Source organism: Trachemys scripta, chromosome 6, assembly GCF_013100865.1.
Source record: "Trachemys scripta elegans isolate TJP31775 chromosome 6, CAS_Tse_1.0, whole genome shotgun sequence".
NCBI classification, from domain to species: domain Eukaryota; kingdom Metazoa; phylum Chordata; order Testudines; family Emydidae; genus Trachemys; species Trachemys scripta.
In genome coordinates, this window is record NC_048303.1 from 11880999 (window position 1) to 11901174 (window position 20176).

The window sequence follows — 20176 nt, forward strand, 5'->3', positions numbered from 1 at the left end:
ACACCATTGACTCCATCCACTAGGCCACACTACCTGTCATGTTGGAGAAAGCCTTCCAGGGCAGGCATTGTCTCTTCAGCTGTGTTTGCACAGCACCAGGGACGGCTCTATAGTTTTGCCGCTCCAAGCATGGCAGTCAGGCGGCTTTCGGTGGCATGCCTGCGGGAGGTCTGCCGGTGCTGCGCCTTCAGCATCCCCCCCGCCGAATTACCGCTGAAGCCGCGGGACCGGCGGATCTCTCACAGGCATGCCGCCGAAGGCTACCTGACGGCCACCATCACAGCGACAGGCAGGCCGCCCACCGCGGCTTGCCGCCCCAGGCACGCGCTTGCTGCACTGGTGCCTGGAGCCACCCCTGCACAGCACCTGGTCAGGGTGCATGAGAATAGATTGTAAATGGCTCGATCCATCCGGCACTTGAGGGGGGCCAAATATCCACACTGGGTTAGTGTGGACTGCAACAGCAACTTGGTCTATGTTGGCGGTGGCGTGATGGGTATGTGTAGCTACATATCGTGACGCCCCAGTCCACACTGCGGTGAGTAGCTACATGCAGCCAAGAGCATTAGCAAGAGCATAGGCGCCGACTCCGTGGGTGCTCCGGGGCTGGAGCACCCACAGGGAAAAATTGGTGGGTGCTCTGCACCCACCAGCAGCTCCCTGCCCCACCCCACCCCGCCCCAGCTCACCTCTGCCTCCGCTCCGCCTCCTCCCCTGAGCGCGCCGCTGAGTCCTGCTTCTCCCCCCTCCCTCCCAGCGCTTGCGCCGCCAAACAGCTGTTTCGCACGGCAAGCGGTGGGAGGGAGGGGGAGGAGGAGGAACGTGGTGCGCTCGGGGAAGAGGAGGGGCCGGGTCGGGGATTTGGGGAGGGGTCCAATAGGGGCAGGGAGGGGGCAGAGTTGGGGTGGGGCCTGGGGCGGGGCCGGGGGAGTGCGAGCACCCTCCGGCCCCAAGGAAAGTTGGCGCCTGTGAGCAAGAGCAGTCAGGCTCAAGAGGGAGCAAAGCTATTTAGGTGTTGCTCCATTCAGCAGTGCAATACCTAAGTCCCAAAAATCTGGATCTGAGTGCCGGATGAACAGGAGGATAATGCTTAGGACTAGTTTCCCTCGGAAACACTGATTCTTGCCTCCACTCCATCCTTTTGTATCCTGCACACGTGAGTATGGCAGTGGGCCCTCAATTCATGAATGGACTCGAGGGTACTTTGCAGAGTAAGGATGGTTTCCTGAATAGGGGCCTGGCTCTGCAGGGAGCTTGGGGTTTATGATCATTCAGGCTTGGTCTACACTAGCAACTTATGTCAGTATAACTATGTCACTCAAGGGTGTAGAAAATCCACAGCACGGAGCGGTGCAGTTATACTGACCTAATTCCCAGTGTAGACAGTGCTATGTCAGCGGGAGGACTTCTCATAGCTACCGCCTCTCAGGGAGGTGGATTACCTACGCCAATGTGTGAAGCCCTCCTGTCAGCATAGATAGCATCTTCACTGAACCAGCGCAGCTGCATTGACACAGCATTAAGTGTAGACAGACCCGCAGCCTAGAGGCACTTAACTCTACTGGAGCCCACATGGAGCAGCCATTGCACCGTCACTGGAGGCTGCACCCCGAGCAAGGACTTGCAAGCTCAAGCCCTAAGTGTTGGTGGTTTTTAGATGCTCTGCAAAAGGAAGCAGAATTTTCCATGGTGCCGGCTGGGGCATTGGGATGCAAAGTGGCTACATTCAGAATATCTAGGACACTGGCTGTTTCGGGTTATATTTTATTTTGTCCAGGGGTGTAAAATGTGCAACAGGTATGTTTATAGGACTGCCAGCTCGTTAGCCAATAGGAATTGCAACCAAAAAAATAAATCAAACCAAAGAAATCTAACCATATACTGCTCTACAGCAATTAGTGCAAGTCAAGTAAAACATTGGTTCGACACAGAAAAACAACTAAAAAGGCATTTCCAGGCCACAGGTATTATACACTGTGATGTGAGGCAGTTACATTTTTCTCTCAGGGGTGGGGGGAGAGAGAGTGGGAAAGCACCTAGTAAGCATATTCAAGCTTAGCATTTTCAACCCTTTCAGTCAGGCCCCCCCTTCTGCCCCCAAAATCACAAGTGTGGCATAAACAGCACAAGATTTAAAAAGAACACTAAAAGCTGGGGTCTTTATTATTTACTCTCTGGTTTCTGAGCCTTGTATGCAAGGGGCATTGTCAAGCTTTTCTCTGCAAGCATGAGTACTACAAACTTACTGTTCTAATGCAAGCTGAGATTCTCCTGTAATCACCTGACTCCAGGAGCTGGGGCTTCAAGTGAAACACCGACTATCTTGAGACTCATGATAAAATAACGAGAGTTGGAAACACTGGTTCCTTCACCTACTCTCCCCAGCAAATGGGGAAGGTGACTGGAGGCAGAGCTGCTTCTGTTCTCCAGCTGTCCCTGCCCATTTGTGGCGTCACAAGAAACTCCTGCTCTCCTGTCTGTCTAGAATGAAACATTCTGAAGGTACGTTCTCTCTTTTGCCTTTGCACAGAGACAAAAGAAAGGAGACGACATGACTTTTCTAAGCCTGACCATTGTAATTGAGAGTGCTCAGAACTTGGCAGAACTGGCTCCCTATACGTTTGCAGCACCAGAGTTTCAAAATCGTGGCCTCAGTAGACTCATAGACTTTAAGGTCGGAACGGGTAGGTTTACACTGCAGCTGGGAGCACGTCTCCCAGCCCGGGTAGACAGATATGCGCTAGCTCGGCTTGAGCTAGTGCGCTAAAAATAGCACTGTGGGCCTTGTGACACAAGCAGCAGTGTGGACTAGCTGCCTTAGTACGGACCCAGGGGGTTGGGCAGCCTTGGACCCAGGTGGCTAGACCATGGCACAACATCCACACTGCTAGTTAATTGTGCGCTAGCTCAAGCAGAACTACCCAGACCGTGTAAACATCACTTATTAGTGCATGCATCATGACAGAATGACATGTCCCGTGTGTGTGTAGATATAGTGCAAATATATTTTGTGTGTGAGAATTATCAACCAGTTTATCCACATCTTTCTGGTACTGGGGATGATGGCTGTCTGAACAGACAATATAACTGAACTACTGCGAGTTTTCTTATCCGTTTGCAGGAATTTGTGGCCAAGTCGCAAAGCTGACCAGGGCTTAGCACTTATCCTTTCACTTGATTAACTGAATATGTAGCTACTCAAACATCTGGTGTCTCAAGGTGACTTACAGGGGGCTCTACCAGTTGGATAGAATTGTATGTGGCTTCCTGTCTGATTTCTAGTCACTGCTCTTATGAGGAAAGTTAAACTCTCTCTTGGTTTTGGTCTTTTAATGTATTAGTTCCACTTTTTTCAGGCTTCTGGTCTTTTCTAAAAAATGGAGAGCTATGTCGTTCTTCCGCTGTGACAAGAATGATAGGCCCTGAAGTCAACGGGGCTACACAAGTGCTTAAAATTAGGCATATGCTTAAGTACCTCCAGTATCTGGGCCATAATTAATAATGATGAAAAGAGGAAGAAGATGCCACCTCACTAGGGTGATCAAACATCCCAATTTTATTGGGACCGTCCCAATATTAGGGGCTTTGTCTTATATACACAACTATATTACCTCCCGCTGCCTCCCCAGCCCCGAAAAAAAAAAAAAGTGTCCCACTTTTTCACACTTGTTATCTGGTCACCCTAAACCTCACCACTAGCTCAGAGAGAATGTAGCCATACCTAGTTCCTTTCAGGCAAAAGGCCTGATTCTGACCTCACACCAGTTGAAATCAGAAGGGACTCCCTTGCAACTAATAGAGTTATACTGCTATAAATGCTATCAGCCTCTTAGGCTAGGTCTACACTACCCGCCTGAATCGGCGGGTAGAAATCGACCTCTCCGGGATCGATTTATCGCGTCTCGTTGGGACGTGACAATCGATCCCCGAATCGACGCTCTTACTCCACCAGCGGAGGTGGGAGTAAGCGCCGTCGACAGGGAGCCGCGGAGATCGATTTTGCCGCCGTCCTCACAGCGGGGTAAGTCGGCTCCGATAGGTCGAATTCAGCTATGCTATTCGCGTAGCTGAATTTGCGTATCTTAAATCGCCCCCCCCCCCCGTAGTGAAGACCTGCCCTCAGACTCCCAGGGAGCAGCTGAAAAGAACCTCATTGACAGTCACGGTTGACATGCAGTTCATGATTAGGAGAGCAAGGCTGAGTTATGGCAGGGTCATGGAGAAGGCACGGTGAGATGCGCCCTCCAATGTTTCACACACACATGAACACCTGTATATATACCTGTGGCCCAACATCACCGCACAACATTGAAATGTAAAGAAACTGCAAGGCAGAAATAGAGTCTGTTATATTCCTTCCACCATGAAATGATCTCAGCCAGCTACATACAACCAAAAAGAGCTCATTCAGGGAAAATCAGCCTTAACTTCTTATTGTAATAATAATAACAATGGTTTCCGTTAACCATAAACATTGCAGCTAGACAATTAAATAAAGGAGTGAATATTTTACAAAAAGCCTTTGGAAGCCGCCAAATTTGTATATTCTGCAAACAAATTGGCATTTAAATGTTGCAGTAAAAATTTGTCATTGGTTGGACTTCTGGAACAGTTTGGCTTTCCAATGTTTGCCACACACTCAAGAACCAAGTCCTGTTCAGAATTTAAGAGACTCAATTAATACTGTTTAATAAATATGTAAAAGTAGCCTGTCGTTTTAAAAAAATCTATAGGTTCAACTAAAGTTAAGGATGATTGTCCCATGATTAACTAAGGCAAACTTGTTTGTGTGTATTTTTTTCCTTTCTTTTTTTTTTGTACATAAAGCAATCACATAAAAATAGTTATAAATAGAAAACTTCCAAAGTTTTTTTCCCCACAGACAAACAGGAAAAAAAAAATTAAAAACCAAAAACAAAATTAAAACCAAAAACACACCTTGCTTCAAGTTCTCGTAGATTATACAGTACTCAGCATCTTTGGATACTTTACATGACTCCAAATCGTAGACAAAAACACCTGAAATAACCAGTTGTCTGTAAAATGTAGTTTGTATAAGAAGTTGGTACATATACAAAAAAAAGTTTGATGCAGTTTTAAAAAGTTTTCTTTCCAGTTCCCACTGTTCATGGCACACAGGGTCTCTGTGCATTTAATTTTGGAGGGCGGGGGGAAGATAGTCTCAGGCAGTTCATCAGGATCATTCTTTTAAATGTGTTCTCAAAGCAGAAAGGAATTATTTATGCTCGAAGTGCTTCTTGACAAAGGGAATCATATGTGAGAGCGACTTCGAAGAGGGTTCTCATTTTGTCCCGTGCACGTAGCAACGTCAGTGCTCCAGCAGAGTGACCCTCCTTGAATTGTGACTGAAGAGCAGCACCTTTAATAGATGAACTGAAATTAAAAAAAAAGAAACTATGGTCCTCTGGTTCCCTTTGATTCTGCTGAAACCGAAAGATAACAGTAAAAAGAAGAGCGTGCACGCCATAGTTTTTAAAATTTACATTTTTGAGCCTTGATTAAACTTAAAACCAGTCTCTGTATTGGCATCAAACTAACTGCAGGTCACCTCAGTAGACTGTTTGTTAAAAAGTTACCACCACTGTTTAAAAGTGGAAACTAGAAGCACATTGCTACCAATGCCTTCTTTCAGTGGAGTATCTCATATTTTATGTTGTAAGCCCTATATTTCTGAGCTGACAAATGCTGAAGAATGATTTCTACTGGCACTCAGTGACAGTCTTGTTTTGTGGACTCTTTAGTATAATAATTTTCAATCAGGATCCCCTGAGCAATATCCGAATCCTTTTCCCAGATGCTCCTGTACAGCAGGGTCTTTGTATGCTCAGAATTTCGGCAAGGGATTCTGACATGTGACATATTTGCTAGTAATTGGTAATGACCCTAGGCCAGATCCTCAGCTGCAATAAATCAGCACAGCTTCACAGAGGGGCATTCATTTGCACCAGCTAAGAATCTGACCCATGTCGAGGCCCTTTCAGACTGTTTTTGTCATTTGATTATGGGGTTAAAAAAAACAAGGAATTTAGAAGTGGCCAAAAAATGGTTTGCCATCTTCACTGATGTCCAGCTGACCATCTGGTATCACGAATGGAGAGCAATGGAAATCTCCTTCCGAAGCACTGTCTTGACCTCCAAACTGAGGCAAATGATGTTTTCAGAAGCATTCAAAAGACCAGCCACCTGCATCCTGGAGCTTGACCCTTCCCACTCCCTCAAAATTGGATTCCAAGAACCAAGGGCAGGTTGGGAGGAGACAAGCTTGTCAGCTCTTATGCCAAGCGTCCTACAAATGGTCTAAAAGGACACCCCTAGCAGACTGTGCTGATGGAGTCACAGACAAACTCAACCTACATTTCCTAGTACAATCACAGAATAATATCAACAGCAGCACCTCATTCAGAAGAATGTCCGTTGTCTGTTCGGGTGTGGCTCCGCCTACCATCCTACGGCACAGTCTAGATTCACATGGGAGACCAATTGTTTCTTTGGAGTGAGATGATGGGAGACAGCAGGTGAGAATCAGAGAGAGTTGTTCACTCTTTAAGAATGGTATGGAACGTACCACACCCAATACATGGGTAGAACTGGTTTAGTTGCTAGCCTCAGAAATTGGAGCCACATGGTTTAGTCCGGGCAGTCCATTGAATCCTGTGCTCCAAGGGTCAGGGAGAGGGAAGTATGGCCGTGCAGAGATGTTCTCGTTATGGCCCAGGGCAAAGGCAAAGATGCCCCCATTCCTTTCCATGTCCAGATGTGTCCTCCCAAACAGCTTCATTTGGGTTTCTTCAAACTGGCTCTCTAGATCTTGCAGGTTTAGAGCATTCTTGGCCCCACTCATGAAGTGCTTGTGGCTGGGGCCTGGAAGGCACATGGCCGTGGTGCCAAGATGGCTGCTCATCTCCTCCAGAGTTGGAGGCATCATGAAGCCTTTTTCATCTGGCTGGCCATTCTGTGCAAACAGCAAGCTGGCCGCCCTCCAGGCTGCGGGCTTGCGCCCCCTCCTGGGCCTTGATATTCGACAGCTCTGCCGCTTGATATGGCGGTGGAGGTGGTCGGAGCGAGTGAAGCTCTTGTAGCAGAATTCACACTGGTAAGGCCGGACACCCGTGTGAATGCGCATGTGGTTCTTTAGGTCGTAGTTGTGCACGAATTTGGCATTGCAGTGTATGCAGAGGTATGGCCTTTCTCCTGTGTGTTTCCGCATGTGGATTTTTAGCTTGTCCTGCCTACAAAACAAAAGTCACAGCCACCTGTTATCACTTGAGCATAGATACTTAAAGGGGTGCTGTCACATTAAGCCCCCAATTTAGCCTTTATTTTTTTTTTAAATATACATAATATTAAAAAGGACAGTACTAGGAAGGAAGAATGGTCTTGTGGTTATGGTATGAGATTGGCACTCAGATCCTAGCTCTGCTATCATCTTCCTCTTGACCATGAGCAAGTCACTTAATCTCTTTACCCCATTTCCCCATCCGTAAACTGAGGATACTCATGCTTCTCTACCACCCCAGGATATTGTCAGGAGAGATACTTGGGAGGCACTAAGGCCCAGAACTCAAAGGTATGCAGGCACCTAATGCGCATTGATTTCAATGGGAGTTTAACACCTATATACCATTGAGGATCTGGGCCTAAGATGCAGTGATGAAGGATCACATAAGTACCTGGAGAGGTAGGTTAAAATTCATCCCTACCTAGAACTAATCCACCCACCCACCTGCTACAGATAATGTGAGTTGGTGTTTCCACTCCACACCCTCACTTTCTAGGCTGGAATCATTTGGCTCCAACTCAGTATCCAAAATATTGTGATATGTGCAAGTCTCTTGGGTTATTTGACAATCAAAACTTTGACATTAAATGCTAAAGGAGGAAACAAATTAAATAAGACCCATTTTTACAATGATGGATCCAAGAAATCACCCAGTGTTTAATGGCCAGGGACAGTGTGGGAAGAGTGATATTTATGTAATTACAAAATTAAAAAAAAATAAATGAGCAAATCTGCATATGCGAGTGCTTTGCAGCTGGACTTCCTCCCCCAGCCATTGCATATTGCTCATCTTCGCTTGTCAGCTGTTCACAGAGGTAGTTACAGTCCCTGCCTTGGACAGCACCTACCACCCAAACTTGATCCTAATACAAATAGTGAATAATAATAACAACTTTCCAATGCAGTTTAGTTACTAAAGTGGGTTTATTGGCGAGACAAGCTACGCAGCTTTCTGGGAAAAAGCATGGCAACACTGTCTGCTCTGGAAAGGTGAACTTCCACCCACCTACAGAAGATCCCTAAAGTTCAGACCGGCCGTGGCTCCAACAGGCAGTGTATGTAGCTGTGGAGCAGACACTCAGGGTCTCCACAACCTGCATACTGTGGAATTGAGCCTATGCCAGCTCTGCATGGGCCATTGGGGAGAGGACATTTGGGGAGGAGCAGAGGCACGGCCATTAGGTCCATGCTTAGTGGGTATGGACTTCTTTTCCAGCCCTGGAGTTGGAAAAACAACCCTGGAAGGGCTGTGGAGCTACCCCAGGCCCTGCCGGTGCGTCGGATTTTGTTCCGCCCCAATCCCTGTACTGTTCCCTCGTGCAAACCCCATTTACTCAGGCTTTCTGTAGGCTGGTGTATAGATATAAGCTGTACCCCCAAGCTCCTCAAGGACGGCATTCCGCTGAGACTCAGCAGCGGTGTAGTGGGGAAGGCTGGGGCTGGAGCCATCACACATCAGAGCAGATCTGAGCACCTAGCATGGAGCAGTAGTAAACCCTACCTAGTTCTATCTCCCTGCCACCCCCCAAATAGCCTCTACTGAGCAGCATCAGGAGGACACATCCCTGGCAGCGTGGGTCCTGCAGCAGTAGCCCTGTAACCAGGGGACACAAGAGGTGCAGCTGTCCATGCATCTCTGCCCGGGAGGAGGCAAGTGGGGAAAGCAGAGATATTTAACTTTCTGAGCTGACACCCCAGCTACGGTCCATAAGTCACAGCACGTAGTGACACGGCAGACAGCCACTCACGTGGCTGCAGTGGTATCCAAGGCACTGATCGCCTTGGGATCTAAGCCCCGATGGCGGCATCGCCACAAATGAGGCGGCCATGTAAGATCCCTGACCTGACTGCCTCTCATTCCAATGGACTAGATAGCAAGGTGCAGGTCGGTATCTGGGCCAAGCGTCCCTACAGCACAAGAGCTTATCTCCATGGGAAATGTTTCCAGTGATGCGCAGATAATGATACCAGTGTGGTTAAACAGCGATAGTTATATGGTATAACTAGCCATGTGGGTGTGTTATAATGGAATAGCAGTGCCCCCATGGGGGCCGGGGGTGCATTACATTGGTATAGCTCTACCAATTTAAATATAGCTTTCCTGCGTAAACGAGCCCTAAGGTCCATCCTAACAAACACGCCAACTCGGCTCACTTCTATTTGACAAAAGGGAAGATCCCATAACACCACCTACACCGGGCACAGCTGCGTTCAACTCCGTGCAGACTATAGGAAGCTCCATCTAATGGTATTCACAGAGCCGTCTGCTCGCTAACACACAAGACCAATGAGGCAGTTAGCCTCTGGCTCCAGCAGGGGGCAGTACAGAGCCACACCACAGGGACAGGGCAGCCTGCTTCTTCCAATGCAGCTGGCCTGCTTCATGGACTGGTGCCATGGCTCTGCCGTCTTCCTGCCCCTTTCAGGGCAGACGGACGAGGGAAGTCCCCTGAGGTCAGGGATTGCAATTGTGCCAGGTCCTTGTGCAGGTGATGCAACAGGGCGAGGAGAATTTCCTTGTGTTGCCCCCAACTGTGCACCCATGTCAAACCCGGCCCAAGGAACTCAAGCACTAGAATTTTAGGTGGGAACAATTTTCGAACTCCCTTGACCCAGAGAATTTAGCGCTGGCGAAAGGTGCTGCCCTGGTGACTGAGCTGTCTCTAGTTACAAAGGAGACATAGCACAGGCAGATTTCTCCATACTGCCCCACTGATCTACATCAACCACAGCACGATGGAGAGCTTCCGTACCCCTGCCAGAGGTGCCAGGTAATGCCAACGGCACACAGCTTCTGGGCCCAGTCCTGGGAAATACTGAACACCTGAGAGACGCTGGGAGACTTCACCTCCCATTGACTTCAGCTCCCAGGATCAGGCCCTTTAGAAGGGACTTTCCCTGGCTAGTGGAGTGATAATGCTTTGCATATTGCTACGTGTGTGCCACAGGTTCAAATCCTGCTCCTAATCTTTCTCTTCCCAGGCCAGCTGTGGCTAAGAGCGCCGAGAAGGGAGTGCACTCCCCAAAGGCAGGCTGCTGTATTGATCACCAGCAACCACGGGGGCGGATTAGGGGTGGCTCACAAGTCAGTGGGCTCCCATGGGGGCAGGGACTACTTCTTCCTGATGCCCCTGGAGGCAAAAGTCAAACTAAAGGGGGAGAGGAACCATAGAGCAATGGCCCCCAGCTCCTCCTAGCAGAGCAAATGCATCTTTTTTAAGGGTGCAGTGCTCTGTCCCCCTCTAATGGTGATTGGGCCACATATAGATTGAGCCTGCTCCAGCCTTAGCTAACAGGGTCTTTTAGTTCAAGAAGTAGAGGCTTTAAAATCCCACAGTTCAATCCCCCCAGGGCTCTCTAGCACTGCACATGCAGCAAATGAGAGGTTTCACTCTGCCCCATTACCACTGACTCTATCTGTGAAATTCTGCCTTTCCCTTGCTGTTCCAAACTGTACACTTATTGTTTTCTAGTTATTTCATGTTCTTCTAAAAGCCACACAATCACACCCTTCTACTTTCAGATCTTGCATCTGATCCCCTGCATGTTCAAAACAAGTTATTTGCCAAAAATACAAACAAAAAATTAAATCATTTCCTATCATCAAAACCAGAAGTTAACATGCACTGGGAAAGAGGATGACTTTGGTGAGATCAGAGAGACAAAGTGGGTGAGGTAATATCTTCTACTGGACCAACCTCTGTTGGTGAGAGAGACAAGCTTTCACACCACTCTCAAAAGCTTGTCTCTCTCACTAACAGAAGTTGGTCCAATAAAAGATATTATCTCACCTAGCTTGTCTGTCTATACCCTGGGACCAACATGGCTACAACTACACTTGGTGAGATTGGCACTGCTGGTTAGTGCATCTTGGTAAAATATCATTTGGTGCTAAATCTTCCCTTCCTGTTATACTCCCAATGACCACACGGTGTCTCACGAGCTTGCTTTTAAGTATGATGCTTCAACTTGTTAAGATTTTAAGATTGTTGCAGAATACGGATATGTACGTTTTACACTAGTTAGTTGTTTACAGTAATATCCCGGGGACTTACACAAAGATTTACAATTTGGCACATACACTATCTAAATTAAAGGATATTCTGCAGCTCCAAATTTAGATTTTGGAGATTTTTAAAAGCACCTATTGGATTTAGTAGCCAAATGACATTTATTTGTAAACCAACGACTACTTTTGCCCCTAACAAGTGAGGCCCCTTGTAGTCAGTTGTCATCCTCACGTGGATCAGCACTAGAGGTGTATGGGCTTCTTTGCCAGTGAGTTTCACAGATATTTGCTGACAGCAGAGGAATGGTAACACTCAGGAATCTTGGGTTCCGTTCCAGTCTCTGGAGGGGAGTGTGTTCTAATAGGCACAGAATCTTCTGCCCATTCCCCCCTAAGGATGACCGCTTCTGCCTAATCCTCTCCAACATGTCCCTGCCCTAGTCCTGTTCACTCCCCACCCCAGCTCTTTGTTCTAGTCCCATTCTCTAAACCTAGCCAGTCCCAATCTCCACTCCTCAGGCTTCTCATCCCAGGCCCATTCTCTTTGCCCGGCCAGGCTAGTCTCACCCCTCTGGACTCCCTATCTCAGTCTCACCCCTACTCCCAGTCTCCTTGCCAAGCCATTCCCAGCTCCCGCCACCCCCGTAAGCCCACAGCTCCTTGTGCCCAGAGTCTTTGTCCAGCTAGTTTCAGTCTCCCCCTCCCTGTCTCTCATCTGATCTCCCCTTCTCCAGCATTTTCCATCCCCACTGGGTCCCTGTGTCAATCTCCTTCCTTGGGCTTCTCAATCTTAGTATTCTCCTCCACAAACCTTGACAGAGTGTCTCTGCCCATCCAATGCCAGTTCTCCCCCCACACCCCAGCTCTTCCTCACATCTGTCTTTTCCCCCCCACACACTGGTTCTCAGCTCCAATCTCCTTGACCAGTCAGTCCCAGTTCCCTCCATCCCAACTCCCAGTCCATTTCCCTCTCTTCCTCCCTCCCATCAGCCTCCAGTCATAGCATAGGCACTGACTCCGTGGGTGCTCCACATTGGAGCACCCACAGGGAAAAAATAGGGGTGCTCAGCACCCACCAGTAGCCCCACTGATCAGCTCTCTCCCTCTCCCGCAGAGCTTTCTGATCAGCTGTTCAGCAGCATACAGGAGGCGCTGGGGGGGAGCAGGAGGAGCAAGGGCAGGGTGTGCTCTGGTGAGGGGGCAGAGTTGGGGCTGGAAGAGGCTTTGTGGGGATGGAGCCTTGGGGGGAGGCGTGGAGTGGGGTTGGGGACTGGGGCGGAGCGGGGAAGTGGAATGTGGGCGCATATGAGTCGGCTCTTTGAGCTCTGGTCAAGTGAAAAATTCTCTTCTGCCTCAGTTTCTTGTCCCAGTCTACTCCCCCATCTTCCCTGCAGGGCCAGCTCTTATCTCATCTGCATTTGAATCTGGCAGCCTCCTCCTCTGCCTAGGCCTAGCAGAGGAGTCACTGAAAGCACAGAAGAGACAGGCTCCCTGCTCTCAGTTCAGATGCCCAACCCTGGCACTGCCCAGAGCTGCGTTGCAGGCAAAGTCCTACTCCACCGTGGTGGATGGAATCTTTGGGAAATTGAACTGCTAAAATCGAAGTCTCTACTGAGCACGAACTGCGATTTTTCAAAGGCTTATAGCTTGGCTAAATTTGGGTGGATATTCATGGGGAAGGCAAAACGCATCTCCCTGACACAAAGAGGGTCACCCTGCCAAATGTCAAGTCCCTCCTCCAAAGCAGAGGGCTTTTCAAAGAAAAGGCCATCAGAATTTTTTTAAATGGGCAAAACAATGTATTGTTCCCCCAGCCTCGTTCTCAGAAACAGCTGGACCATTTTGGCTGAAATTTTTCAAAGCCACCTGAGGCAGACACCCGGCATGGACAATTTCACCTCAAGTGGTTAAAGTTTTGCAAAGTTATAAACAACTGAAAATGGAGTCCTATAATGGGAAGTATCAGTCAACCTTAACAAGCTACACTACAGCATACCAGTTAGGTTCAGTTGTCACGGACACTCTTACAATACAATATAAATTAAAAACAATATAATTTTAAAAAAATATAATATTATAGTAGCATAATTTTTAACTTACCAAGATCCCTTTTCTTGGCAGACACCTTGGGTGCCAGAATCGTATACTATAGATACAGGCACAACTGATTCAGACCATTATGAACAAGTGTCAATAAGATACAATCTGGATCCTTTAGCACATGCCTCTACAACGTGAGTTACAGGAGTATTCTATGGACAGCTGTTAATAGAAGCCCGTATGTTATAAAGTAGGAGGGGTTTACGGGCTTGTTTTTATATTTTTTAATAAAAATGATCAGCTTACTATTTTTTTTCTTTTTAAAGCACTTTCAGGTGATTTGGAAGCACCAGGAGATGCACAAACGTAACTTACGGAACCCCCGGATCTTACCTTTCTTATCCACCCTCTCTCTCTTTGGTATGTCACACTCACTGAATGCACCTTGTTTCAAAAGAGGCTCCAGTCCTCCACAGACTTATCTAAGTGTTTACCTTTGAAAGTCCCCCTTGAAGTCAATGGGAATACTTGGTGCGTAAAGTTAAGCATGAGTCTTTGAAGAACTGAGGATTTAAATTATAAAATCTTTGGGGCACGAAGATGTCTATCTGGGTGTGTATACAGCCCCTCACACAGTAGGGCCATGATACTGATTAGGACCTTGTTTGCTACCACAACACCAATAACAACAACAAATAAAAAAAGGGAGCCTTTCTGGCTTGAAGACCCTCTCCTTGAAAACTGTGGGCCTGGCTGGGAACAACATGGCTACAACGCAGCAAACAGGACAGCTAACATATTGTCAGTTTTCTCTAATCCTCCAAACCTTCAAAAACCAGACTAGAGTCTAAGCAATCTTCATTTAAAAAAAAATCAATGTCCTATTAAATTAGCCCTGTTTCTTGCAATCAGTTTTACACAGGAACAAGAGTTCATGGATCCAGCTGCAGAATTGGGGCCTTAATCTATTCTCTAGCTGGAGGGGATTCCCTGAGTTTTGTAGTGTTCCCGGAGCGCTGCAGCAACAGGTGGCAGATGTTTGCTTAGGAATCACAGGAATCCTTCCATGGGCATCACAACCATCCTAGTCTGGGTTTAAAAACTAATCACAACTGATCAACATTACACCAATATTACAGTAAAAACATTCCTAGCCTTCTTTGTAACAGACAACCCTCCCCCTCCCCGCGCATTAAAGCTATTGCAAACTCATTACAAAAATCTCAAGGTTTTTAAATGCCCACTTTATTCAGTGTATCAGAGAGGGGGGGAAAAGCTTTAGTGTTGTGTGATTAGATGGTATGATCTCAGGGGCAGATCCTGCAAAAACGTAGGCATGTGAACTTTACTCAAATGAATAGCAGTCAATGGTGGTAAAGTTACATACCTGCACAATTCTAGGCAGGATTAGGGCTTTAGTTTTGCTTGACTTTCTTTGTTACCCATTTTCTAGCTTCTGCTTCTTGGATATGAATTTAGAAATCATGTAATATAGAATATCTGATGTGCAAAAGCAAAATGTGGAATACAGAACCCTTTTACTACAGTGGTACAAAATCAGAACCGTTCATCCAATTCTCTTTGAACTCTGAAGTTTGGATAACTGGGTCCTGGATCAGAACCATCTCAAAACCAAACCTGTTTTGTCCATCTCCCGATTTAATATCTTCTCAATCGTCTGTATCATTGCACACAATACAACATAACAAAACACTTAGGGCCCAAGTCCTGAGTTCAGTGGGAGTGGTACACCCAGAGGGTGTTCAGAATCAGGCCCTTCCTGCCCAAATTGAAATCTGCCCTTCATCTTCAAATGGACAGGTGAGATTTTTCAAAGTACTCGGCCCTGGCCTAATTCTGCTCCCATCGCAGTTGGTGGAAAGCAGTCTGCAATGGCCTAACTCTGGGTCTGTTAAAGACATTGGGAAAACGCACGTTGTCTTCTCTGAGAGCAAAGTCAGATCGAAGCTGAGCACCTTTGAAAATCTCACCCGACAACTTCTGGAAAAGCGATATCCATATTAAAGTGTGTTTGGAAGGAGCTAATATAACTACATGTGCAGCATTCAGTTCACTGGGACCTGGGCTTGGCTGAGCCCTTTAATTGCTACCACAATATAAATGATTAATAACAATAATGAGACCATTAAGTGTCATTTCTCATTTTACGGGAATTGCTCACTGAAGGGACAAATTCTGTCTCAGCTGTAGGCTCAGCTCCCACTGAAGTCAATGGGGACCACATGTGCATCCCAGATCAGAATTTGTTCCAGAATGTTTTTCTAATGTAGCATCTTCTCCATGAACAAAGTCCCCTGGATGGCACATAAGCTGACACAAGCTACAGCATACCAATTAGGTACAGTTGTCAATGATACTCTTATAGCTGGTTGCAGATAGATATGCGTTTTGGGGGAGGAGTGGAAGGAGACACAGGATAGACAATGCAGTATGGAACTTCTTACTGGCAGGCTGTTGGTTCAACCTGCAGTATGACCTAGTGGTCAGAGCACTATACTGGGATGCAGAATCCTTAGCTTCCCTAATCTGCTCCTGGACAGCTAGATGACCTTGGGCAAGCCACTTCACCTCTGTTTCCCCATCTGTAAAATGGGGATAATGATATTGACCACCTTTGTAAAGTGCTTTGAGATCTATGGTTTGTACAGCACCTAGCACAATGGGGTCCTGGTCCATGACTGGGACTCCTAGGTGCTATGATAACATAAATAACATGGATGAAGAATTCTATATAAGAGCAAGGTATGTCTGATAGGGCCTGTGAAGTATGTCTGTTGTCTTAGCTACTTCCCCTATGGACAGTTATCCAGAGCACCAGCACAACCACACCTGGTAGAAATTGGCATTAGTGGCAGTGGCCTCAACAGAGAGGCTGGCCAAACACTGGATGGGCATGAAAGTGTAAACAGTCCCTACAGGTCAGGGGTGAGGCATATTTGTAGGGCAGGTTGGGGAAGTTTGCACTATTGCTCCCTATTATGTAGCTAAATGGAAGTTGTATGTGTCCAGTGCTAACAATTCAGCATTTTTCAATAGCACTTACATGTAAATAGGTGTGGGGTGACAGCGACGGTAGGAACAAATTACCTGCAGTCATTAATTAACACAGGCAATCGGCTTTTCCCTTTAAACATCAGGGTTAGCCAGATCACATTGTCTACACTGGCCTGCGGCACAATGTGCAGCATATTGGAATGCAGGATCAGCTGTGTTAATGTAGCATGGCGTGGAAATTTATTTTCAGGTCAAATCTCCATCATTTGCATAGACTGCATGTGAATATTATCATAGGGACAAAGGAAGAAACGGCAGGCTGAGTACTGGTGCACCCCAGGTATCTGCCCATTGTCAGGCGCTCTGCTCTTCCGACTGTTCACGTTATTTTCAAACAGCTCACTCACCCAAGCCTAACAGGGTTTTCTCTCCCTCATAGCCAGAAGCTGAAGTGCCATGCTCTTGTCAGAAAGCTTTATTATGGTAAGATTCTACTCATTAGATATTAATTTTACTCAGCAAGAACAGATCCAGGAATCTGTTTGTCTCTGCTCGTGGATTTAATTGGCCAAGCTTTTCAAAGAAGAGCTGCATGGTGCTGCATCAGATCTGTGTCGCCGACTTAGAGCACAATGGGTCTAATCCATGCTTATTTATATCCTCCCAGGGCCCTGCTGAAGTCAATGGAGGTGCAAAGGGTGTAAATCAGCACAGAATTTGGACCCAGGCTTGCTGATTTCATCCTTGTCTCCACTGGGAACATGCACCCTGTTAGAAAACCTAACTAACACGTTATAATTAGAGAGAGAAGGTGGGTGAGGTAATATCTTTTATTGGACCAACCTCTGTTGGTGAAAGAGACGAGCTTTCCAGCCACACACAGCTCGTCTTCAGGTCTGGGAAGAAGAAGAAGTCTGTCTGTGTAGCTTGAAAGCTTGCTTGTTCCACCAACAGAAAGATGGTCCAATAAAATATATTACCTCACCCACCTTGTTTCTCTAATATCTTTGGACCAACATGGCTACAACAACACAGCAAATAATGTTATAATTAGCACGTTCTCAGCCTTAATATGGACAAGGACAGTTGTGTTTAAACAGGTGGTAGCTGGTTGTGGTCCACACCGAGGCCAAAATCATGTTTAACCCAGTCACTTTCTAACACAATGCATAGACAAGGCTTGCCAGTGAATTACAAGAAAATAGAGTCCTGATCCAAATTCCACTAAGTCAACAGACAGACTCCCATTGATTTCGGTGAGTTCTGGATCAGCCCCTAGATTATCTAGATAGCCAAAAACATTTTAGCCAGAAACATCCATTGATTTGTTTCACCGGTCTTGGTCACACACCTGTTTCTGCAGTGCTTCCACACTGGATTCCACATGGGTAAACAATGACCAGGTGGAAAATGTTACATACCTTTATTTACACTCTTGTCTGGTTAGTAACTATCTGGATAACCTACAGGCTGATCCAAAACCCATTAAAATCAATGGGAGTCTTTCCATTGACTTCAGTGGGCTTTGTGTCAGGCCCCTATTTCCTTGATATTCACTTTACTCTTAAGTCGAAGGAGACATTTATTACTTAAATGCCTGTGTCTCCATGGAGCGGCTTCACTGAGATCTTTCTCCTTGTCTACTAAGGCCCTAACCTGCCACAGGCTCACGCATAGTAGGCGGTCTCTATGAAATAGCATTTATGGTTAGCAACCTGTATTGCTGGACTCAATAAATCCATCAGTACTTTATTAGGGCGCCATCCCCCTTTTGTAGCTGCACTGCTAAATACAATGGTAATAACTGATGCACACCTGGTAAAGCGAACTTCACAGATAGTGCACATGTATGGCTTTTCTCCTGTGTGGGTTCTCATGTGCCGTGGCAGCTTCCCTGCCCCCATGATGACTTTGTTACAGATCGGACACTGCTGAGATGCCTTGGGCTTTATCTTCCTTTCTTCCTCCAGGGGCCATGGAGGAAACACTCCTCCCAGGTGGGTGGCACTTAGAAAGTTGAGATAAGCGCTATAGTCGTTCTCTGCCTTAATGTGCCCTAAGTGACCTCCTGGATTGCCAGCAAACATGTCCTTGAAGAAGTCATTAGGGAAAGGAGCCGGAGGGAGCTCCTCCTTCTCCTCCTCCTTAATCTTCCTCTTTTTGATCACCAGGTCCAAAGGGCCATTGTCCACTTGCTGCTCTTCTAGCTGGGAAAAGGAACTGAAATTTCCATGCCACAGGTGGGGAAAGAAGTCTGGTGTGAAGGGAGATAGGGCTGGCCTCCTTTCTGGAATGTTCGTTTTAGGGTACAAATTTTCCCTTAGTAATGACTCGATGGAAAAGTCTCGTATCATGCCCAAGTGGCCGGCAGAGCTATGGGCTGGGTAATGATGTGGGAAGTCTCTAGGTCCTTCTGTATATGTTTCTTCAGTAAGGTCAGACTTTGAAGGGCTTTGGTGACAGCTTACTTCTTGGACATCCGTGAGGTTCTCCTGATTCACAAAATCTTCCACTTCTTCCTCCTCCTCCTCCTCTTCGTCATCCTCATCTTCTTCGTCATCATCGTCCTCTTCATCCTCTTTATCATCTTCCTCTTCAGCTTCTCTGTCAGGCTCCATGATTTCAAGGCATACATTGATAATACACTGGATCTCCAGCATCTTGGCTGCGTTGAGGATGTGCTTGACGTTGGAGGTGGTGATGGTAAGGGTTGAAGTATAGGCAAACTCTAGGATAGCAGAAAGTGCTTCAGGCTTGACAAAGTCAATCTCGTAAACATAGGGCTGGTCTGTTAAAGTGCCAGTAGTGAAGAGTTTTTTAAAGTACTTGCTGCAGGCTGCAAGAACAGACCTGTGGGTCCTATACTCCTGGTCCTGGACAATGAGGATGACATCACAGAGTAGACCATCATGCCGCTGTTCATTTAAACCGCAAAGGACTTCACTGCTGTGGTTTGGGAATGGGATCCCAATAAGATCTTCAATGCCATTGGCCATATTCTCATTTAGAGCCCTAGAACAAAATACAGACAGCAAGGAATTAGAGAGCAGATCTCTGAGTATCCGGAAAGCTGACTGTGCCGTGGTCACCTCTTGTCTCAAACACTGTAACCTTCTTCTCTCCTGCTTCCCCGCTTTTTACTTCTCCTCTCTCCAAAATGCTGATCACAAAATCATCTCCTGCTTCCACTGCTCCCTACACATTACGAAGCTATGTGAGAGTCAAGCTCCTCAAAGCCCTCCATGATCTCGTCTCCACTTCCCCCTGTGCTCTCCACTTCCTTCTCCCAGTCTTCTCTCCCTTTGTCCCCTCTTTCCACTCTCAGCTTCAGGCCTGCTCTCAGGCTGTTCCTATGCCTGAGACAGCTTCCTGGTTCTTATCCCCATATGCCTTCTCTCCTCCTCCACATCCCTCCTCCAGGAATCCTTTCCCACTGATTTCTCCCCAGTGATGTCTCCTGCATGCTCCCAGACCCAATTTGTTGCCCATGTTCGTGTTGCCTGAATTACACTATGACTATTTACATCACTATCTGAATAAATAAGAATAATAAAAGCATGCCCGGTATTCAATGAATGACATGGCATGACCAGTTTCCTTCCTAACATGTAGTGTTATTAGCACTGTAACACAGCTATCCCATACTGCCTGGGCATGGGATAGACGATCCAATGGACATACACCTGGAGAGCAAACAGCAGCATGTTGGGGATGTCCTACTGAACAGAGAGCTGGGAGGACTGGCCAACTGGCTAAGCAGCAAACCCAGTTCAGTGATCCCATCACTTACAGTGCTTACAGGGAAAAAAAAC

The 20176-nt window shown here is 46.8% G+C and overlaps 1 protein-coding gene across 3 annotated transcripts in view; it reads right to left on the reverse strand.

Annotated features, from left to right (window-relative positions):
- Positions 1-4119: 4119 nt before the first annotated feature.
- The window catches only part of ZBTB7C (zinc finger and BTB domain containing 7C), a 272862-nt gene continuing 256805 nt past the window's right edge, over positions 4120-20176 (reverse strand). For all 3 annotated transcript variants that reach the window (XM_034774475.1, XM_034774473.1, XM_034774474.1), the window contains 2 exons: positions 18180-19376; positions 4120-7250 (listed from right to left, as the gene is read on the reverse strand). In XM_034774475.1, coding sequence (XP_034630366.1) covers positions 6614-7250; positions 18180-19360 — 1818 coding nt within the window. In that variant the 5' untranslated portion in view covers positions 19361-19376 and the 3' untranslated portion in view covers positions 4120-6613. The remainder of the gene's footprint in view (positions 7251-18179; positions 19377-20176) is intronic.